The sequence below is a fragment of the Brachycentrus maculatus genome, unplaced genomic scaffold, assembly GCF_059751285.1.
Source record: "Brachycentrus maculatus isolate JH-2025_06_01 unplaced genomic scaffold, ASM5975128v1 h1tg000748l, whole genome shotgun sequence".
Classification (NCBI taxonomy): Eukaryota; Metazoa; Arthropoda; class Insecta; order Trichoptera; family Brachycentridae; genus Brachycentrus; species Brachycentrus maculatus.
The window spans coordinates 494,574-520,026 of NW_028281479.1; the positions used below are offsets into that span (position 1 = coordinate 494,574).

The 25,453-nt window shown below is 33.8% G+C and overlaps 1 protein-coding gene across 2 annotated transcripts in view; it reads right to left on the reverse strand.

Annotated features, from left to right (window-relative positions):
* The window catches only part of LOC148300348 (ras-like GTP-binding protein rhoA), a 198,859-nt gene that overhangs the window by 18,955 nt on the left and 154,451 nt on the right, over positions 1 to 25,453 (reverse strand). For both annotated transcript variants that reach the window (XM_088274936.1, XM_088274935.1), the window contains exon 3: positions 4,869 to 4,956. In XM_088274936.1, the coding sequence (XP_088131062.1) occupies positions 4,869 to 4,956 (88 nt within the window). The remainder of the gene's footprint in view (positions 1 to 4,868; positions 4,957 to 25,453) is intronic.

Below are 25,453 nucleotides of genomic sequence, written 5' to 3' on the forward strand. Positions count from 1 at the left end.
ACCTGTCATTCTACTCAGTTGATATCTATCACTTAGTGTGATGGCTGTCATTGTTCAACGTATTGAGGTAATAAAATTATTCTTTTCCATCGAATATTGTAAGGAATCCAAAAATATATATATTTTAAGTGCGTCCAAATAATTGTTTACAAATTATTATATATATTTTTTAAACCCTTATCCGCACCCCAATGGTGCATAGGGCACTGCGTAATACAAACGCAGTGTTATCTTGATCATTAACCATGAAGGAAAGGTGATCAGTCCTCCGCTTTAGGTACCGGTCCAGGGTCCAGGGTAATATCGAATAAATAGTACAGTGAAAAAATCACTTATATTTATTTTACCCCCCGTGGGAATCGAACCCGGGACCTCCAGAACGGTAGCCGAGCGTGCTGACCATTACACTACGGAGGCGAACAAACTATTTTTACAAATTATCAGGAGTTATTTTTCACATTTTTGACATGTCAACATAGATGAAGAAGAATGTAGAAGAAATCATGTTTTCAGGCGGGCTTAAAAGAAAGGGATTGTCGTGCGTTAAGTGACGTAAAACTTCAATCGATCTGTATAAATTCAAATACACTAGAGACAATTCTTAAAATATCGTACAGATAGGTACGGATATACTCCAAAATATATAATTTTAAATCATGGTTAACGTAACGAATAGTGACTACATTCCATATCGGTTTTTGCCACACGAGGAAGTCATTTGCGAAAATGGCGCTATATAAATTATCCAAAATTATTATCAGTATTATCCAAGTCTGTAAAATTAATTAAATAATAATGAAAAATAAGCAGAACTATGTCGACAATGAGTGATATCAACATAATGAAAATGCGGTTCGTTTTTTTATAAAGTTGGATTTATACGGCACCATGGCATGTCTGTTGGTCCGGAGTTACTAAAACGCCATCGCTGAAAGAGTTCGCAAAGCTTTTTGTATGATTAATTTTCATAAAAACAGTTTCCCGATGCGGCTTCCTAACACAATTCGTATCATGTCAAAACGTCAGTTGCATAATATTACGTACAGCCCGGCTTTGTGTAGAACAGACGCCATTTTGTATAGATTAATTACGGCGATAACCGAATGTAATTACAAATTAGCGAGAAATATTCAACGTATGTTTCCACTAATTCCCAGGTTAATTATTTACCAAACCGTTAAACTAGAAGCTTCGTTTATCCAGTGCTCCGCGGCATACGAATGTTGTGTTTAGTAATGTTGTATTATGTTACAAATACAGAACTTACCTACATATCGCTCACTCCTTTCAAGAACGTCATAAATCAAAAATCGTCAATTTTCAGTTATGCATGTTTTCAGAATGCCCAGAAAATGTACTATATCCCAGCAGAAGAGGCATATTTTTAACTAAATATTTACCCGCTACAGATCAGAAAGTGTTGTTTTTGCATTTCGAAGAAAAGGTATTGTTTAATTATTTTGTTAAATATACTAAATATTTTTCAAATGGAGAAAAAGCCTTTAGGTTTTACCTGATAAGATATGTTGCACAGTAAAAAGTTCAGTAAGTGGCTTGATATTTATTTTCAATACATTCTATTATATTTTTAAACTTTAAAAACGTTCTGCTGAAAAATCAAGTATTTCGATTTATGACGTTCTTGAAAGGAGTGAGCGATATGGTAACATAATCACATCGCCTTCAAAAACATTCATTACGAGAGTAGTGATGCTATACAAGAATCGCAATGAGATAAATCCAAAATATAACTATAAGCGTCTCTGCTACATAAAAGCTTTCGCAATCTAACAGAGATGGCTCTACTGAAGTCACATGTACAGTGTCATGAGATTAATGATATTTGTAGGAGTTCCAACAATTTAAATAGCGTGGTATAATGGTGAATATTGCACATGTGTAAAATGATCACTTAACCAGCCTACGGCAGGACATAATACCTGTAAATATTGAGATTCTCATATTATTCTTCATCTATGTTGAGATGTCAAAATATAATAATTAATATGCCCCGGTGATTGGTTTTCACCGTTATTATCACTTAACAAGTAATGAAAAGAAACCCGATGATGAATAAAAAATGTTTACAAAATATTTTTCAAGTAGTGTAAATGACCCGTACCTGAATATTTTTATGGCTCGTTGATTTTACTTTTCACCTGTCAATGAGAACAATTATAGTTATATACCGACCGACCGAGTTTCTCCAGGGTATGCTTGGCTACAATAGTTTAGAGACTAGATGGAATGTGTATTTGATTACGCATTTTTATCGATTGTTGCGCGGTATGATCGATGATCCTGAAATTATCCGGAACATTGGTCTGTATGTTCCCGATAGTTACCTAAGACAGCGTCGGCATAGATTGTTTCACATTCCTATACACAGGACCAACCTGCCGATGGTTATGCCTGTAGGAAGAGCTACCGCTATGTTGAACAATATCACATTAGATATTGATCTGTTCCATGTGTCCGAAGGAGTTTTCCGAAGCGGGATTCTTCTACACCTTTAAGTCTTCTTGCTTACTTTTAATATATACGCCTTGAATATTGTTTGTTATGGATATATTATTTTTTGTTGTTGAATAAATTGAAAATTGAAAATTGAAATTGAAAATTGAAAATACTATATAATACAACGAAACGAGTCGTGTTTAATGAAATAAGTGGAATTACAAAAGTGTTATTTTTTTAAATAACCGCATTGTAAATGCTTTTAATATTAACACTAGGTTAAACTTATAAACTTAAAATCTTTTATCTTTTAATCCTAACTAAATCCTTGAAGAAAATTTAATTTTTAAGTACATACGTAGGTACCACGAATACGTAATATGTGAACAGCGTCGAGCTTTATAAAACTGCTTAACTTTACATTAAACTTTGTAACAGAACGGGGGGCGGGCGATCCAAATTAAAAGTAATTTTCGGTTTGACATTCATGCTCCTTGCGAACGTTGACGAATGGAAGCTCGGGGGTGGGAACACTTCGCAAAAGCGTTCGACTTAAAGTGAAATAAGGGTCGTGAAACGAACGCACATTTCCACATGACGTCGATTCCAAAGGAAAGCTAACGCTTTTACATCGTAGCGTAAATAACTTTTTAAATATTTTTTTGACATCTTCACAAAGATGAATAAGAAATAAATGCTAGAAAACGTGATTTTCAAATATGTCAAGATGTAAAAATTTTTTTTGTAGATAATCCAAATTTGTGAACAAGTATTTGGACACACTTAAAATGTTGTAAATAAATGAACTGGTTAAATTACAAGCTAATATAAATTGAAAATTATGTTTCCCAGCGTTTTTCAAGTTTGTGAATATAATCCAGGATTCGGATTCACAAACAAATGGAAAGAGTCTCTGCTTAATAAAAGCTTTCTTCTTTCCAACATAAATGGGTATATTTAAATCGCACATACTGTGTTGCGAGTGTGATCAATATATCTTGAAGTTCCGAAAATTAAAGTGGTGTGGTTGTCAATCATGGGAATAATTGGGGAATGTTACACGTGTGTAAAGTGATCACCATACGGTTTCAACGTATGTGGTCAATACAAACAATAATATGACAGTAACGTCAAAACTTGACGTGATACAAGCTTGTCACGATATAGACTTTGAATAAGAACGATTAACTTAGTCCAAATCAGTCATCAAAATTTCACTTACAAAATCATTGTTGGCCAGTGTATTTATTGACCGGATTGTTTTTCCGTTACATCCGAAGTTCATTATATCGAGGTTTTACTGTTTAGTTAAAGTCATTGACATTATGTGCCGACTTCCGTATGGAATCCCACCCTGGAAATTTGTATTCATAAAAGTTTTGACAATTGTTTTTCAAGAAGCAGTCGGAAATTGGGAATTTCTCAGTTAAATTAGAAACGTTATCTTTAATTGGGGATTAAGGGAACTGCCGAAGCTATAAATAAAGAGTAAGAATGGCCCGTTATATGTTAATCCTCTTGAATTTTGGTTGAATTAATTGTGACCCATTCTGCGCCGGAGGTAACAGACTGCATAAACATTAAACATAATTAATCGACGAAACTTAAGTGTTTCTTACTACCAATTTGAATAATACGCTTAGAATTAAATTTCCCTTATTGAAAACGCCGCTCTTAAAATATAACGCGGTACCTACCTCAATTAAGTGGATACTTTTTTAAGTGAAACTTGTTGGGCGGCAATTCGATAAAATCGATTATGCGTCATGTTTCTTAGGCATATTTCGTTACACGAAAGAAAAGAAAGAGATAATGTATAGAGCTCTCTCTATATACACATACATATGTACACATACACACACACTCATATATATATATATATATATATATTAATATATTTATACATATATATATATATATATGTATCAATATTTCCATCACTAGAAAATATGCTTTCTATCAGATATATGAAATCATCTACCTGTTACCATCTATCGAAATTCCCCGATTCACTACTATTTTACATCTAGATCTATATTCTATTTTAAATATCTAAAAAACCTCTTTTAAAAACTTCTGATTTGAAACATTCACCAGCAAATCACTTTACTTGCATACAATTTTATGAGGAGGATCAAGTAAGTAATAGAACCAGAGGAAAACCGGGGAAAATTTGGCATGATCAAGTATTTTAAATATTTGAGATCTAATTGAGGTCAAGTTATTGATTATCCCACCTTTGACAAATTTTGTATTTAAATACGAATAGCTGCATTTTTTACATAGTTTGATAATGCTCTTGCAAGACGAAACAGCCGTCACAAAAGAAATAAATTCAGTGGAATCACAAATCTTTTTGCAAATTTACTTACAATAGTAAAATATTTTAATTTAATTAAATAATCACTCACCTGAGGTGTCCCAAACGGAGAATGTAATCTTATAGTCGGTCACATTGTAGGTAGTGCTGTATTTTTCAAATCCAGTTGGAGTGTATGCCTGAAACAATAAATAAACATTGACTAAAAGTCATTTCATACAAAAACATAAGAAAACGCTTGACTAATCAACTAACTAGCAATCCATCGCACTGCTTCCCCGCACAGGTTGGCAGAGAGAATAATACGCCACACCACGTATCTTTGTAAACATTCTGCGCCTCTTTCACATTCATGCATCTCTTTATATATGTACATACCTGCCGATTTTTAGTATTGGACATACTTGATCATGCCATGTTTTCATTGGTCTTCCTTTCGCTCCAATTTCGAGCTTAATTCCCCATAAAAATTTATTTTATCAATCGTTCCTCACTCATTCGTTCCACATGTAAACCATCTAACACACATTTTTTTATGGATTAAGCTTATCTCAGCCTTGCATTCTTTCTTGCATAGTTTTAACGCACATTCGTCTGAGAGATTATTGACTGCATTTAGTCTACTTTCACCCTCTTTTTGCCAATTTATAAAAATATTTTTTATATATTTTTGTTTATTTAATAAAGTAACGTGTTTTAAATACAATTTGATACAATTTCTATACATTTAAACATATGGCAAACTTATAATTTCAGTTTCGCTGCGCCTCTCCAAAAAAGAGACTGAGCTCTTGTACTCAAGGTTCATTGTTTATTAATGATATGATAGTATTTTTCTTTTCTTTTGTATATTTTTTAAGATTTGCACATAATGAACATTTTCTATACATATATATATATATATATATATATATATATATATATATATATATATATATATATATATATATATATAAAAATATATTTATATGTTTATATATATATATTTATATATATATATATATATATATATATATATAAATGTATATTTATATGTTTATATATATATATATATATATATATATATATATATATATATATATATATATATATATATATATATATATATATATATATATATATATAAATATATATATAAACATAGTTATAGTGAAACCTGCATATGGCGAGTTTCCTTGTTCACAAATAAGTACGTATAGGAAGCAGAGTGTCGAATTTACCATAATATATCACTTTAAACAACCTGAAAGAACTCGTAAAGACATGCCTCCATTTGTCAAAACTGGTACGTAACGAAAAATGTGACATTTTGCAAGTTTCCAAAGGGTGAATAATTTATAACTCAGGAACAGCTCTCTGGTCTGTTACAAAAAGATGAGATTAAAACGAAAAGACTTTATTTAGAAAATTATTAAAATGGGAAAATTAAAAAAAAAATACTTAAAAAAGGTAACGTAAAGCTAACGTGATTTTTTATATTTATTTTTATTTATTTATTTCATAGATACATACATTTTTTTTACTATAAGTATTACGGCCCTTTAGGTATGGCCTGTGTGAGCCGAAATACTAACATGTTAATACACTTTTTTATTTTAATTATTGTTCTTTTTTTTTAATTTTTACATTATATACATTGCATACAATAGATACAAAAACAATTAACAGAATAAGGTTTTACGATACCTGGACTTTAATAAATTCACTTTCCACCTTGTCCTTTCCAACGAGAAGCAAACATCGACGGACACTGTTAAAGACACCATCACTACTGGAATTCTTAATGGTAACGGTCAGAAATTAAATATTGCGTTTGAAGAAATTCTTTGCATGATCAAATATATGACCAAAAGCTTGAAGCGTGGATTTTTTTCCTCCATAGCTTTTCACCATTTAATACTCTCACCCCTTGATATATATTTAATCAAAGACTTTCGTTGGATTGGGACAGCTTTTATTTCTCAAAGACCCTTTATTACGATATATGCAATATCCTAGCCGATTTTTTTAAATACGAGGAAACGCCTGATTTCTTATGCAGCTTATAATTTGACCAGATTATTTCATACACAACATTTTGAGGGCGTACAAATATTTGTTCACTTTTATATTATAACTTAATTAAAATGTCTACCGGAGCTAACTGCTTCCTAATGAAGACTGATTATAATTAAGTTATAATAAAATATTTATAGTGATAAAAACATAATAATTATGTTCACTAATCTGGGTTTCTGCACTCTATTGGGAAAAATTTAAATCTAACTCCATAACATGCTGGGAAATGCCTATTTCTGAGTAGTGTGGTTTTCAATCATGGGTAGAATAATGAATGTTACACGTGTATAAAGTGATCACTTAACCAGCCTATGATAGGTCAGTCATAAGCCCTGTAAACATCCAGACATCCATATTTTTCTTTCCAGGTTTTCCATTTTGATTTCCTGGGAGGTTTAAATAAACATAAGTATTTTTTGACTTTAATATTTATTCAGTATTACCCTGGATTGGTACCTGAAGCGGAGGGCTGATCACCTTTCCTTCATGTGTTAACGATCAAGATAACTATTCATTAATTGATTCGGGAGTCACTTTGAGGTAAAACCTATCCATTTTTAATTAAAATTTTTACTCGGTAAATACCACTATTTCTTAAAAGCTACTGTGACACGTGTTTCGATGCTTTCAGCACTATTTTCAAACACCGTATTGGAACGTATAAACTTAATGATTTTTTTAAATTAAAGATCAAGATAACACTGCGATCATATGTTGCGGTGCCATACATAATGGTAAGTGTTTGAAGGAGAATGTTGAGATGTCAAAAATGTAAAAATAACTCTAGTGGAGATCCCAGAAAATACACAGTCATTTTGACACACTCGAAATGTTATGGAATGACTTTTATTTAATATTCTGTAAAAATTACATCGTTGTCTTTTTGTTGTCAATTTAAATTATAAATAAACGTAGGATATTATATTTGAGCTTGTCTTTTTTAAGTGGACATAATTTTTCGCCGTTTCGATACAAGCGAATGAAAATCCGGAACATTGCCACACGCGGGACAGCCTGAACCGCAGATTTACATAATGTTGTACGGTAAACTGTGCCACCGTACAGATTGAAAATATTACCCGGGCGAGCGGGGAAATTTTATACAGGGCAACATTTTTTCTAGACTGTTTTATGGGCGAATATGTGCGCTTTAAATTGTTCCCAAACCAAATAATAAATGTCGGCCTTTTGGGGAAAGTTTAACAAATTAACATGTCTTTATATAAAATATATTATAAATAACTTGACGTGGTGAAACCACGTTTCTCCTCTAGCCTGGCAAAAATAATCAATTATCAATCGTTTAATTTAATTAGTCTTAGGTACATTTTTCTGTGCGCGCAAATACGTTTTATGGCACCGACCTTTTATAATTTACCTGTCGTAAAACTAAAATGTATTAAAAAAAAAAGGTTTGAATCATAAAAAAACTGTCGCCAACCCGCTGGCCTTTGTGTAAAGGGATTATTTCCCGGCGGTTTTTATTATTATAGTAAAAACATTTGTTTATGATATAGCGCAAATAAAATAAAGTTTGCTAATTGATGTCTAGACGTTGAAAATTTTGGGGGTGGATACAAGCGCACCGTCAGCCAATGAAAAATGGTTTCGAGGGCGTGATCTTCAAGGAGAGAAACCGAATATAACGGGAAGAAATCAGTGGGATCGATCTCTTGGAAGCCAACAGTTGGAAGGATCAGTTGGGAGGAATCAGTCGTAAAAGGAAAGACCGACCAGTCGGACTGGTCGGAATAATCACTTGGAAGCCGGAGGACTTGGAAGTCGGGGACTTGGAAGCCGGCAGTTGGTCGGAATAGAGGACTTGGAAGCCAGCTCTTGGAAGCCAACAATTGGAAGGATCAGTTGGAGGGAGTAAGTCGTAAGAGGAGATCGACCAGTCGGACGGCTGGTCAGTCAGAAGACACAGAGAAGAAGAAGAGTTGGACGGAGCATTCGGAAAATCAGTGGGATCGAGGAGTTGGAAGGAGCAGTCGGGAGAGATCAGGGGGATCGAGCAGTCGGGAGAAATCAGTTAGAAGGAGCATACCTACACCAGGTTTTAAGACTTAAGTGAGGAGAAGAGCGGGAGCTCTACGCCGGGAGAGAGAGAAGATAGAAAAAAGGAAGTTACTCATCCGGAGTATCAAAAGCAGACCTACGCCGGGTCATAAGCCTCAAATTAAGAGCTGAGGCTCTACTAAGAGAAGAAGAAGATAAGAAGCAAGAATCATCGCACGGCGGCCCGTCATAAGAAGAACCTCATCCCAGCATCCCACGGCGCAGCTTTTTCACAAAGGATCACGGCGACCTCAGCATCACGGCGCATCTTTTTCACCAAAGGTTAGAATAAGTTTAATTTAAGATAGGATTAATTAATTTTAAGCTAATTTAAGATAGCAGATAAGATTAGTTTAAGTTAAAGTCGCTTTCGTATAATTTTGATATTTTTAATTAAATTAATTTAAGTATATTTTTTGTGCAGAATTTTCTTTCATCTCCCTACCCCTCCTTCTAATATTCCCAAGGTATATCAGCTTGATAAGGTGGGCGACGTCAATTGGCGCCCAAAACGTGTCGGCCATCGAAATATTGTAAATTTCGAGGTTCGCGACCCTGAGAAAACTTACAAAAAAATTCATATGTATAGGAATACATATTTTTTTTTTTATTGACAGTCCCATTTTAAGCTGATTACCTTGAGAAAGGGGTAGGAGATTGTAGAAGATAAAGAAAGTAAATATTTACACATTTTATGCATATGTTTTTTTTGTCAAATTAATTTTAAATGCACATTTACATATATTTTTTTGCTCTCTCTTGTTTTAATACAATACAGGTGTGGTGTTAGGTAATTCGATTTTTTTTTTTGATCGATTAACGTGACCGTAAACAAACAAAAATATGCCTCTAACTAGAAACGGCACGTTGCGTGATCAAGGGGAGAACGAAGAGAGAGAAATAGATGCTTGGGAAAATGAGATAAAGAAAGATCTCCGGATACATTTATTAGGAATAGGATTTAAAGTCCAAATGCAAATCGGAACGCAAGGAGCATTTTGGGTAGACAGAGGAAATAAATCTGTATACGACTTACGCGTAGCGCCGGGAGTTACTGAACCACCCGAAACTAGGGATAGTTAGTTTAAATATTATATTTACCCACTAGTATAACCATGTATAAACAGAAGTAGTCAATAAGTTAGGAAATAGGCAAATATTAATAATTTAATTGAAGATTGATTTTTTTGCCATTACAAGGCGGGGTGGATTGACGTGGTGAAACCACGTTTCTCCTCTAGCCTGGCAAAAATAATCAATTATCAATCGTTTAATTTAATTAGTCTTAGGTACATTTTTCTGTGCGCGCAAATACGTTTTATGGCACCGACCTTTTATAATTTACCTGTCGTAAAACTAAAATGTATTAAAAAAAAAAGGTTTGAATCATAAAAAAACTGTCGCCAACCCGCTGGCCTTTGTGTAAAGGGATTATTTCCCGGCGGTTTTTATTATTATAGTAAAAACATTTGTTTATGATATAGCGCAAATAAAATAAAGTTTGCTAATTGATGTCTAGACGTTGAAAATTTTGGGGGTGGATACAAGCGCACCGTCAGCCAATGAAAAATGGTTTCGAGGGCGTGATCTTCAAGGAGAGAAACCGAATATAACGGGAAGAAATCAGTGGGATCGATCTCTTGGAAGCCAACAGTTGGAAGGATCAGTTGGGAGGAATCAGTCGTAAAAGGAAAGACCGACCAGTCGGACTGGTCGGAATAATCACTTGGAAGCCGGAGGACTTGGAAGTCGGGGACTTGGAAGCCGGCAGTTGGTCGGAATAGAGGACTTGGAAGCCAGCTCTTGGAAGCCAACAATTGGAAGGATCAGTTGGAGGGAGTAAGTCGTAAGAGGAGATCGACCAGTCGGACGGCTGGTCAGTCAGAAGACACAGAGAAGAAGAAGAGTTGGACGGAGCATTCGGAAAATCAGTGGGATCGAGGAGTTGGAAGGAGCAGTCGGGAGAGATCAGGGGGATCGAGCAGTCGGGAGAAATCAGTTAGAAGGAGCATACCTACACCAGGTTTTAAGACTTAAGTGAGGAGAAGAGCGGGAGCTCTACGCCGGGAGAGAGAGAAGATAGAAAAAAGGAAGTTACTCATCCGGAGTATCAAAAGCAGACCTACGCCGGGTCATAAGCCTCAAATTAAGAGCTGAGGCTCTACTAAGAGAAGAAGAAGATAAGAAGCAAGAATCATCGCACGGCGGCCCGTCATAAGAAGAACCTCATCCCAGCATCCCACGGCGCAGCTTTTTCACAAAGGATCACGGCGACCTCAGCATCACGGCGCATCTTTTTCACCAAAGGTTAGAATAAGTTTAATTTAAGATAGGATTAATTAATTTTAAGCTAATTTAAGATAGCAGATAAGATTAGTTTAAGTTAAAGTCGCTTTCGTATAATTTTGATATTTTTAATTAAATTAATTTAAGTATATTTTTTGTGCAGAATTTTCTTTCATCTCCCTACCCCTCCTTCTAATATTCCCAAGGTATATCAGCTTGATAAGGTGGGCGACGTCAATTGGCGCCCAAAACGTGTCGGCCATCGAAATATTGTAAATTTCGAGGTTCGCGACCCTGAGAAAACTTACAAAAAAATTCATATGTATAGGAATACATATTTTTTTTTTTATTGACAGTCCCATTTTAAGCTGATTACCTTGAGAAAGGGGTAGGAGATTGTAGAAGATAAAGAAAGTAAATATTTACACATTTTATGCATATGTTTTTTTTGTCAAATTAATTTTAAATGCACATTTACATATATTTTTTTGCTCTCTCTTGTTTTAATACAATACAGGTGTGGTGTTAGGTAATTCGATTTTTTTTTTTGATCGATTAACGTGACCGTAAACAAACAAAAATATGCCTCTAACTAGAAACGGCACGTTGCGTGATCAAGGGGAGAACGAAGAGAGAGAAATAGATGCTTGGGAAAATGAGATAAAGAAAGATCTCCGGATACATTTATTAGGAATAGGATTTAAAGTCCAAATGCAAATCGGAACGCAAGGAGCATTTTGGGTAGACAGAGGAAATAAATCTGTATACGACTTACGCGTAGCGCCGGGAGTTACTGAACCACCCGAAACTAGGGATAGTTAGTTTAAATATTATATTTACCCACTAGTATAACCATGTATAAACAGAAGTAGTCAATAAGTTAGGAAATAGGCAAATATTAATAATTTAATTGAAGATTGATTTTTTTGCCATTACAAGGCGGGGTGGATTGACGTGGTGAAACCACGTTTCTCCTCTAGCCTGGCAAAAATAATCAATTATCAATCGTTTAATTTAATTAGTCTTAGGTACATTTTTCTGTGCGCGCAAATACGTTTTATGGCACCGACCTTTTATAATTTACCTGTCGTAAAACTAAAATGTATTAAAAAAAAAAGGTTTGAATCATAAAAAAACTGTCGCCAACCCGCTGGCCTTTGTGTAAAGGGATTATTTCCCGGCGGTTTTTATTATTATAGTAAAAACATTTGTTTATGATATAGCGCAAATAAAATAAAGTTTGCTAATTGATGTCTAGACGTTGAAAATTTTGGGGGTGGATACAAGCGCACCGTCAGCCAATGAAAAATGGTTTCGAGGGCGTGATCTTCAAGGAGAGAAACCGAATATAACGGGAAGAAATCAGTGGGATCGATCTCTTGGAAGCCAACAGTTGGAAGGATCAGTTGGGAGGAATCAGTCGTAAAAGGAAAGACCGACCAGTCGGACTGGTCGGAATAATCACTTGGAAGCCGGAGGACTTGGAAGTCGGGGACTTGGAAGCCGGCAGTTGGTCGGAATAGAGGACTTGGAAGCCAGCTCTTGGAAGCCAACAATTGGAAGGATCAGTTGGAGGGAGTAAGTCGTAAGAGGAGATCGACCAGTCGGACGGCTGGTCAGTCAGAAGACACAGAGAAGAAGAAGAGTTGGACGGAGCATTCGGAAAATCAGTGGGATCGAGGAGTTGGAAGGAGCAGTCGGGAGAGATCAGGGGGATCGAGCAGTCGGGAGAAATCAGTTAGAAGGAGCATACCTACACCAGGTTTTAAGACTTAAGTGAGGAGAAGAGCGGGAGCTCTACGCCGGGAGAGAGAGAAGATAGAAAAAAGGAAGTTACTCATCCGGAGTATCAAAAGCAGACCCACGCCGGGTCATAAGCCTCAAATTAAGAGCTGAAGCTCTACTAAGAGAAGAAGAAGATAAGAAGCAAGAATCATCGCACGGCGGCCCGTCATAAGAAGAACGTCATCCCAGCATCCCACGGCGCAGCTTTTTCACAAAGGATCACGGCGACCTCAGCATCACGGCGCAACTTTTTCACCAAAGGTTAGAATAAGTTTAATTTAAGATAGGATTAATTAATTTTTAGCTAATTTAAGATAGCAGATAAGATTAGTTTAAGTTAAAGTCGCTTTCGTATAATTTTGATATTTTTAATTAAATTAATTTAAGTATATTTTTTGTGCAGAATTTTCTTTCATCTCCCTACCCCTCTTTCTAATATTCCCAGGGTATATCAGCTTGATAAGGTGGGCGACGTCAAACTTTTATTGAATTTTGTAAAAAAAACATAAAACAATTTATATATGTATAGTATTATAAATTACGACCCACGAAGCGCCTTAGTCCGCCTCCGTAGTGTATTGGTCAGCACGCTAGGCTACCATACTGGAGGTCCCGGGTTCGATTCCCAGGGGGGATCAAATAAATATTAGTGAATTTTTCACTCTAATATTTATTCAATATAACCCTGTCTGTTGGTATGACTGCACAAAAAACAAGCTCGATAATGCTGCGTTCTTTTTTCGAATACGAAATTGCGGAAAAGAGCGCGAATTCAACCATAGATTTAAATAAATATTTTGAAATATGGACGCGTTCCGCTGTTTGAATTTTCTATGAATTTGAGTGGTGTTTACAAATGAACTCGATAAAACAGAACTGATGCTATTTTTATGGAGAATATTTGCTTGCAGGTTTAAATATAAATAAATATACATGACTCTACACAGGTGACAGGCGCTGTAGCGTAGTTGGGTATGGGCTCGACTGCGAAAATAGCGTCGCGGGTTCAGTTCCCTCCAATTGCAAAATGAATTCAAGAACGATTTATTTTCAATTGGTCTGGGTGTTTGTGATATGTTTTTCACATCTACCTTCCCTATCTTTACTATCCTACCTGCAGACAAGTCTCTAAAAGCAGAGGTTTTGAGGGTTATTCTTTAAAAAAAATCCTTTAACTCGAAACCTTGTAAGTTACATCAGCTTCGAAATTTTGAGTAGAAAAAAAATCAAAGCATATTTGTAAATATACATACATAGGTACTAAAAGTGTTCAAAAGTAGTATTCAGTTGTAATATTCAAGTTGACTTTATTTCTACGATAAACGAAAAAGTTTAACTTATTTACAGATTTGGCGTTTAATTTAAAGAACTCCATTTTAATTTTTATATTGAATTTTAAAATCAAACAGATATTATTTGAGTCTAAAAAGTTGTATTTTATTGTTAAAAAACACATAAAAAAATATGACAATAATGGTCACAATTATTGTTTCGTCTAGTTATGGCATTTTAATCTTCACATTCGTTTGAATTAATACAAAACAATTGTCACAATTTTTTCAAATGTGTTTTTAAACAACAAAATACAACTTGGTGGAATAAAAAATTCAGTGTTTGATTTAAAATTTAATATATAAAGTAAAAGTTTAAAACTAACCGTATATGGTCATGTAACTATTGATTGAAAAAACTTATTTCATCATCACTCAGGAACTTTCGAAGATGAAAGATAAAACTTTAAAGATTCAAGATTTTAATATCGAGATATGCCCTCTGGGAGAGAGATTTATAGTCTGTTTGTTTAAATGGTGCAATCTAATAGAATAAAACTTTAAAAATGAAAGAGTTTTCAGACATAGTGAACATTGTATCTCTTATCCATTTTCTGCTCCAAAGCGCATACGCCTTTCATCTTGTTTTTTTTTTTTTTATAAAATGAAGGTGAAGTGGTCTTTTTCTTTTGTGTGTGTCATGTCAGGTCCCCCTGACGTCGACTATCACTTGAGAGTAATTGTCCTTGTCTTGGGCAGCTCTAAACAGCGCCTCGACGGTCCTGATCCCCGTCCAATCTCGTATATTCCGGAACCAGGAGATCTGGCTTCTGCCCACACCTCGTCGACCTTTTATTTTGCGTTTTTGATTAGGTGCAATAGTTCGTACTTCTCCCTTCTAAGAACATGCCCCAGATTGGACATTTTCCGGACTTTGATATCAGTCGGCAACTGTCTCCCTGATCTTGATCTTTGGAGCACATTCACGTTCCTGAACATATCGGTCCATAGAATGTGTAGCATTCTAGGATGTAGCCACATTTCGAATGCTTAATCGGTTTATATGAAGTGCTGATCTCGAGGGTCCACGATTCAACTCCTTATAAAAGTACTGACCAAAAATAATAACCATTCTTTGCCGAAGCTTCAGATTGAGGTTATCGTTAAAGAATATATCTCTTATCTGATATGAAACTGTATGAGCGGCCTTAATTCTGGTTTTGATATCGTTTTCTGTGTCTACGTTTTCAACAATAACACTTCCCAGGTTCCATATTCTCTTTATATATTATTTAAATATACTTAATAAAATTCATTTATGTATTAAGCTTTATATAAAATCCTACTTCAAACCTTGAACATAACTGATTTGTAATTTTTATTATAATGCATTGCTTAAATTAATTTTGTAAAAATTATATAAAATCATTGTTTTTAACCCCAGCCTTGTTGTGTATATATCATTGTCAAAATATGATATCAGTTACGACAAAACCCGGTCACTGGCCAAACAAAATAAATGTGGAAAAAGCTATGGTTCCTGTTTTATTATTTGAAAAGATTTTATTAATTTTTTGACCCTCCACCTGGAAATTGAACCATCATAGTAGCCAAACACGCTTACCATTATACTACGGGGTGGAGTAGTCATTATTATATTTAAAGTGTCTTAAAACGCCATAAAATGAATGGATAAGGAATTTAAGTGAGGAGAAAATGAGAGAACTTGTTAAGAGTATCAATTCTACGACATTCTTAATGGTCCACGTATAAATAACGCCCATTTTAGGCTGCGAGTTTATCCATTATAGCTGTCCCATATATTGTAAAATTTCTATTGCAATGACCTTCCAGGAATATATTTAATCAATTTACAGGATGAGATTGAATATAATAATGTAACAACTATGTAGTTTTGTATTTAAATTTTTTTCGCCAGGGTTTTGCTGTTTCAGACATCATCAGACTGGTGGAAGGGTAGACATAATTCTGTTGTAAAAAACGTTATAAACCCAATAAGGCAAGGGTTGAAAACCATGTTTCCATTAATGTGAATTGAATGAATTTAAGTAGTGCATTATAATAATAATTACATTCAAGTTGTGGTTAGGGTTTGAAGTGGGATATTATATTAATTCACAACATTTTGAGTGTATCCAAATACTTATTTCCAAATCTGGTTCTCCAGATATACATATAAATATCTAATTCATATATAAATGGATACATAAATAAGAATCTTAAAATATGGAGGAAGTGGCACTCAAAAAACTGATCTAAAATGTTCTGGAAATTCATAAAAGTGGAAGTATCTCAAAAACTAAGGCACGTTTACTGAGGTTACATGTTCATTTTTTGGTGAGTAATAAGCTGGCCTAACACCCCTTAAAAGAATACCTTGGTTTATGGGACACCCTGCATATATATATATATATATATATATATATATATATATATATATATATATATATATATATATATATATATATATATATATATATATATATATATATATATACATATGTTAAGGGGTACAACATTATACAGTTACGATGCTACATACTCATATACTGTTCTCAGTTCGATAACAACAGTATCAAAAGATATATGGGTGATCCAAGACATCCCTGAAAGCCAAGGGAGATTTCCAATTTACACTTTTCATTTGACATAGCCATGCGACAGATAAAACTGTTTGTGTAGAACCTTTGATGCGCGATACAGCCTTCAAGTAGGGACGGAGATACGGTAAAACAAAGGGATACACTGGCACAGAAGACAATTCACTCCGAAACTAGATGAGAGAGGATAACACCAACACGGACTGACACGAAGGTTTCGAATCAACAAAGAACATTGAAAAGAAACCTTTGTGAATGCGCCTTTAATCCACTACTTGCAAAAAACAAAAAAAGAAAACATTCCATTACCTGCTTTTGGTAATTTGTTGAGATCCTATTTGTAAAAAGGTTCAAAATACAACGTGGAACGTACCTTATAATAAATTCAATTGAATTCAATCTATTTCTTTATAAAAAAAACATACACATAACAAACTAAAATTTCAAGCGTATATACGAACAAAAATCGAAAAAGCAAGAATACTATTGTTAAAGATACAAATGTACCTTGTAATATGCTAAAATACGTTTTTTAGAAACCGAGGATATTTATTATACAATGTTTCAAACGCGCACTTAAGGAAAATTCACTATAACTAGCCATCACGCTGCGTCTTCGCTGGGGTAGGCAGAGAGAATAAAATGCCACACCAATCTGTCATTGCAAACAATTTAAGCTTTTTCCACATTCATGCATCTCCTCATACATTAAAATAATCAATACACAAGGAATATAGGTTCATTATATTCCTAAATGGATTATATTTCGATCGATTTTTTTTTATCAGCAAAAATGTTCATGATATGTATATATGTAATATATTTCCAAATAATTTAATAAACTAAATTATTTTACGCATAGTCAGTCAACAAAACACGAAAAATGACAGCTCTTCCACTGTTGGCATCAACCGACTATAAACTGAGATTACGTGGATGCGTTTGAAGGAATTGCGTTATGTTGAAAATCGTTAAATTGGATTCAAGAAACACTAGGAAATTTTGAGTAATATATCCGTTGAATTCTACTTTTATTTACATTTATGTATGACAATATGTGACGCGTTTCGTCTTATTAAGACATTATCAAACACATAATGATATCTAAATAAGATGAAACGCGTCACATATTATCATATGTATGTAAATAAAAGTAGAATTTAATCCAATAATCTTTTAATTTTGAATATATTACCAAACAATTTTAAATGGAATTCTACCGACTGCTTTCAGTTACAATAAACTAGAAAACGTATAAATAAACAGGATATTCTTACTGTCTATTTGGTTTGAGACCTATTCATGTATTGTGTTGTATTTCACTGCCTTGTATCATGTCTGCGTAAATTGTAAAACAAAAGGATTTAGAAAAAAGAAAGATCTCGAATTTACTTTATTTTCTCTTTTCAAAGAGACACAATACACAATAGGGTAAGTACCATGTTACCAGCCAAAGTATTTGTCTATGGAATGTGTGTCTATTCGTCTCTTCGGGGAAATCTCACAAATGTGTGACATGCCGGGTGAATTTTATGGAAAACCTCGGCGTGAAGAAATAATAAAACTCCCCTTACTGCATCCAATCTGTACTTGTGAACCAACACAACTTTAAAAGATTCTGAATAAAATCAATGTACGCAAGTAGGTGCTAAGGCAAACGGGTTGCTAGTTGTTACTGGGGCAAGTTGTTAATTCCTAAATAACTCCACCATCACAAGATCCTGTGGCGTGTCAGGCCAGATTACTTATTTTTCAAACCCTTATCCGCACCCCAATGGTGCATAGGCCAATGCATCATATAAATGCAGTATCATCTTAATCGTTAATACATGAAGGAAATGTGATCAGTCTTAGACTTAAGGCACCAGTCAAGGATAATATGTATATAATGTAATACATATAATAAATGTATATATGAAATGAATATGTATATTTGAATGTATCTATGTATTATGAAAAAAAAAATTATAATAAACTTATATATATTTTTCAAAGCTGTCCACCGCATGCCCAGATCTGATACATAGGCATCTAGGCTTCCTGACAGATCTGCTTTTGCAAAGCAATTTTTTTTTAACTAGGTTCGATATTGAAAATGTGAAACGTGTATCATGAATTCACTGTGAGTTTACAATTAAAAGCCTTTAATATACCTGTCACTGCCAATCTAAATAAATACAAGTTAAGTAAATGCCCAGGATAATATTGAACAAATAAAAGAGTGAAAAAAATCACTTTTATTTATTTGACCCCCTCCCCTGAGAATCGAACCCGGAACCTCCCAGAGCGGTTGCAGATCGTGCTGACCATTACACTACAGAGGTGGACATCATATCACACATAGAATACTTTGCACCGCAAGATATTCAAATTATATTTTTTGTAAAAACTAGCCCCCTCCTCCCCTAGGTACCTGAATAATATATTACTCATACCTCCACCCTTTACAATTTCAAGTTATTCATCCCTGATAAGAAAAGTTTTTTGCACAAAAAATACGTTTTTATAGAAAAACTTCAATGTTACAGGTTGGTGAAATGACTCAACCTGCTTTTGACGTTTTAAATACAAAAGTAAAATAAAGTTATACATATTACACACGGCGTTCTAGATTATTCAGCCGTGTGTCGTTAGCACTTGAAAAGTTTGAGAGACCTATGACATTTACAAAAGCGTTGAAATATGTACTCGTATATACTACAAATACAAATATGTTCTAAAGTTTTTTTTTTAAATGTCAAATAACTGGTTGCTGGCTGATGAGTACATTTTTCTTAGCAGTTATAGCTTGCATCGAATCTTGAGACGTGTAATCAGAACCAAGATAAATTCTGGAACGAATAGCTTTTTAAAGTTTGCTGGAGCTGTATTTTGTATTTATTTACACATAGTTTTTTGGACAGAGTATATATATATATATATATATATATATATATATATATATATATATATATATATATATATATATATATATATATATATATATATATATATATATATATATATATATATATATATATATATATATATATATATATATATATATATATATATATATATATATATATATATATATATATATATATATATATATATATATATATATATATATATATATATATATATATATATATATATATATATATATATATATATATATATATATATATATATATATGTGTGTATATGTATATATATATATAAATCTTCCCACTGTCTATGTTCCAATTGATTAAAAATAATATTAAGATTTAATTTAGACACTTCGCATAAGGTGATTGTTAATAATACGGAATGCATCAAAACACGTGTCACAATAGATTTGAAGTAAAAGTAGTATTTGTGAAGGGAAATAAAAAAAAATGGATCCATAAGAGTTTTACCATAAAGCAACTGCCGAATCAAACTATTGTGTTCAAATGTTGTTTTTGCACTTTTTATATTTAGACATATTTGGACATAGTGTTTCCAGATCACACATGTATCCCATTTGACACAGCCCTAAAGCGTAAATTATTCTTTTTTGTAGTTTTCGTTTTACTGTGAAGTTACTTGGCCCGTACTCTTTGCGTAAAGTTTTTATTTTCCATCTGAAGCAGCTTCTCATTTCCATCCGCCATCCAACCTCTCCCACAAAGCCTCCGAGAGTCACAGAGCGGAGCCTTCAGCCGGATTGACTATTCAATTTTCACCCTGAAAACCGTCCTAAAAACATACGGGTGGATTTCAGTGAGAGACAAGTACTGAAAACTGAAAATATGATTGAGCAAGAACATTCTAGGTTCGAGGAAAAACGCTATGATTGTTTCAACTGAAATAACAAATAAGTAATATCGTTTAATATTTACTCTGAAGGCAATGTCTATCGCTTACTTTAAAAGAATAAAAAACTATTGTCTAAGTCCATATTTTAATAAAATATTGTACATATTTTATTACATTAAGGACAAAAGAGTAAAAAATCCGTAGAAATATAAATCAATGCATAATAAAGCTACAGTATTTTAACCCAATGGTGCATAGGGTACTGCATCGTATTGGCGCAGTATTATCTTGATCGTTGCTTACATGAAAGCAAGGTGTTCAATCCTACGTTTTAGGGACTAGCCCAGGGTAATTAAATCAATAATTTCATTAATTGATTCGGCAGTCACTTTGTGGTAAAATCTATCCATTTTTAATTAATGTTTTACTTAGTAAATACCACTATTTCTTAAAATCTACTGTGACACGTGTTTCGATGTATTCGATGTATACGGTGTTTGAAAATGATGCGGAATGCATCGAAACACGTGTCACTGTAGATTTTAAGAAATAGTGGTATTTACTAAGTAAAACATTAATTATAAATAATTAAATCAATATTAGTGTGTAAAATCACAAATATTTATTTTCACCTCTCCCTGGGAATCGAACCCAGGACCGGTACGGTAGTTAAACACGCTGAGCAGTATATAAAAATAATAATATAGCTACATAGAGTATATAAAAATAAATCTGTGCATTCCAGACAAATTAGCTGATTTAACGTCTCAAGCTTCGATCACCTACAACTGGTAAAGGGTAAATTAATGTTACCAACTGGCAATCATTGCACTATATTTAGCGGGCATGCATTTTCGTTGCAGAATCAAAGGCATTTAATACTATTACATCACTAGTTAGCAACAGTGAGAGTGATATGATCTTCATGTAAAAAAGATAAAATATTAATACGCCTATCATTTTTAATCGCAAAAATATGACGACATTTTGCGGATAAATTGTCTTGCAAAAAAGAGTTCTCATATCTCGCATACTTGACTTTCATCCTTGAAATTCCTCCATGTCTTTAAACAAATAAATTCCGGCCAATTTTTGATTTCCTATAGAGAAGGGTAGCATTTTAGGGTCGACGTAAAAATAAAATTACTCCCCTGAAAATAAAACAGGAGGTAAAGCGGGGAGGGGGGATGATGTATGTAAATATCCGGGAGAGGAGAGATTTACAGGAATTCGGGAAAATTATTTCCCCTTAGTGCCTTCCGCCGTAACTATATGATTTTTATCTGAAACAGGTCCGAGCCGATATTTTATTAAATTTAATAAGTTAGGCACTTGTTTTTCATAGATCTAACTGTCAAAACGCAAAATGGCATAAATGATTAATGTGACAGCTCGAACTAAATTGGAAATAAAACTACAATATACAATATCAACAATATTTTGGTTGAGCTAATGGCAATACTCACATTATATTCTCATCTAAATAATAAACTTCTCAATCCATAACATTTTGAGTGTGTCCAAATACTTGTTAACAAAATCTGGATTATCTCCAATTACAGGAGTTATTTTCATATTATTTTTTGACATCTCATCAAAGATGAAGAAGAATATGGAAGTCTGGGCATTTACGGGGCTGACGACCGTCATCGGCTGGTTTAAGTGATCACTTTACACACGTGTAACATTCACCAATTCTACCCATTATTGACAACCACACTACTCAAATTCTTGGAAGTTCTATATATATGAACCAATTTAGAAACCTTGTTCTTGAATCACTAGAACTTCACTAGAGACATCTATTGGTGGGATGTAAAGAAGCTTTTTACTAAGCAGAAACTCTTATATTAGTATGTGAGGTCCGAATCCTGGATTATAATCACACACATGAGAAACGCCAGAAAATACCATTTTCATTTTTATTTAAGCTTATAATTTGACCAGATAAATTATTTACAACATTTTGAGTGTGTCCAAATACTTGTTCACAAAATCTGGATTATCTCCAATTACAGAAGTTATTTTCATATTATTTTTTAACATCTCATCAAAGATGAAGAAGAATATGGAAGTCTGGGCAATCTATATTGAGATATCAATGATGTATGGGTGTAAAAGGTATTTATTATTTTTTGACACCACAACATATATGAAGAAGTCTGGCCATTTACGGGGCTAACGACCGTCATGTTATTTTATGCTAGTTTAAGTGATTAGCTTTGAGAATAGGTGTTTGCGGAGAATTTTTGGCGTGCGGTGGTTTGACTTTGTGAGGAATGAAGAGATAAGGCGTAGGACGCAGCAAATCTTGGTCACAACTGTCGTCAAGAAAAGGCGATTCAGTTGGCTTGGCCATGTACTCCGCATGCCTCCTGAGAGCCTTAATCAAGCTTGCCTCTTTTACAAGGCATCAGGTTCGCGCCGCCCAGGACGACCACTGCTGACAATTCGTCGGCAGTTCTCGTCAGAACTTCGGGACGCGGATCTGACTTGCGAGGATGCAAGGGAGCTGGCAGCCGACAGAAAAGCCTGGAGACAGTTTGTGGACTCCATATGCTCCACCTAGGTAGCAAATATGGTTTATTATTATTATTATTATTAAGTGATTCATTTACACACGTGTAACGTCCACCAATTCTACTCGTGATTGAAAACCACACTACTCCAATTCTCGGAACATCAATATATATTGTTCAAATTTGAAACATAATGCTTAAATTCATTAGAATTTCACAAGAGATATATATGGTGAGATGAAAAACGATTTTTTTGAGCAGAAGGTTTTTATTGAGATTTCGTGTGAGGAGAGCGATTTCTTAAACTAGCCCATAACGGTCGTAAGCCCCGTAAATGCCCAGGCCTTTAAATTTTTCTTCTTCTTTGTTGAGATGTAAAAAAATATTTGAAAAATAACTCCTCATTGGAGATAATCCAGATTTTCGAACAAGTATTTGGACACAAGACAGATGTGTGGAACAGAAAGATTTGCGTGGCGTTCTATTATATCATCCTCTGCCTACCCCTGCGAGGAAACGGGATGATAGTTAGTCAGTTAGTTAACAAATGTTCATAATGAATGTGTTCATAATTATTATACAACGCAGATTTTAAATTTTATTGGTCAATAATTTTCTCTTCATTTCGGTCAAATCTCGACGCTGTGAAATTATTAGTATATCCTCTTGAAAGTCCTTTTTCCTTTATTAATGGTATAGAATTCCCACAGCAACTTGGCACTTTACGGATACTATTAAGGAATGCACAATTTGTTCTTGGTTTTATGCAATTTCTCTCTCAAGGAGCACGGAAAGAATGCAAGGAGTTTGAGAGGATATGCACTTCGTATTTTTATTTTTCCGCAAAGTGGTTAAGTATAGTTTTTCATTTTCTCAACTTCTCTTCGCTTCAAACATTGCTATGGGTAGAAAATTTTCCTGAACTTTTCAAAATTAAGAGTGGAATACAGATGGCATAATTTATACATGAAAAAATCTACATTCTGACAACTTTGTTCTATAACATACAGTGGAACCTCTCATAACGAGTAATTCGCATAGTAAGCAAAAAAAAGTAAAAATGTTGCAGCCTTAACGAGCGACATTCCGCATAACGAGTTACAGAAAAAGAGCCATTTTTACGACATTCACTTATGAGCCAGGACTTCTGCGCTACTCAAAACAAAAATAATAATAAAAATATTGGTATTAATCAGTCTTGATAAAGAAGCGGTTAGCTTTGAAACCGGTAGACATTATAATTAAGTTATAATAAAATATTTATAGTGATTTTAAAACAAAGTTACATTTTAATTATAAAAAATATTTCGCTTAACGAATAAGATTCTGGAACGCATTATGCTCGTTTTGAGATGTTACATTTTATATGGTTAAAGGACATTAAAAATGATCCTTCGATATCCTTCATCCTTTGAAATACTAAATCATGTCAAGTTATCCTCGATCTTCTTTTGCTTCTATTGCTAACTACATTTGCTTAGTAAATTTGTGCTACCAACATGAAATTTAAATATGTAAACCTCTAAAAAATAACATATTTTTTTTAGTTGTAACACATTTTTGACCAGAAAAACGTAAATCCACTCGTGAAAATTAAATTATGTATTATATTTACAGATTATTTTTTGACATCTTAACATAGAAGAAGAAAATTGAAGTCTAGGCTTTTACTGGGCTTACGAACGTCATAGGCTGGTTAAAGTCATCACTTTGCACACGTGTAACATTCACCAATTCTACCCATTATTGACAACCACACTACTCAAATTCTCAAGTTCTATATATATGAACCAATTTCGAAACATTGTACTTGAATCACTAGAATTTCACTAGAGACATGATGAAGAAGCTTCTTTTTAAAGCAGAAACACTTATATTTGTATGCGAGGTCCATGATAACATGTCAAAAAATAATATGGTAAATAACTCCTTTATTTGGAGATCCGTAGTGTAATGGTCAGCACGCTCGGCTACCGTTCTGGAGGTCCCGGGTTCGATTCCTAAGGGGGTAAAATAAATATAAGTGATTTTTTCACTGTCTTATTTTTGTAATATTACCCTGGACTGGTACCTGAAACGGAGGGCTGATCACCTTTTCTTGATGTGTAAACGATCAAGATAACACTGCGTTTATATGACGCAGTGCCCTATGCAACATTAGGGTGCGGATAAGGGTTTTATTATTATTATTATTTGGAGATAATCCTGATTTGTGAAAAAGTATTCGGACACCTTTAAAATGTAATATTTACATTATGTTGTAATATTTACATTATGTTGAGATGGTTTGGACATGTAGAACGAATGAGTGAG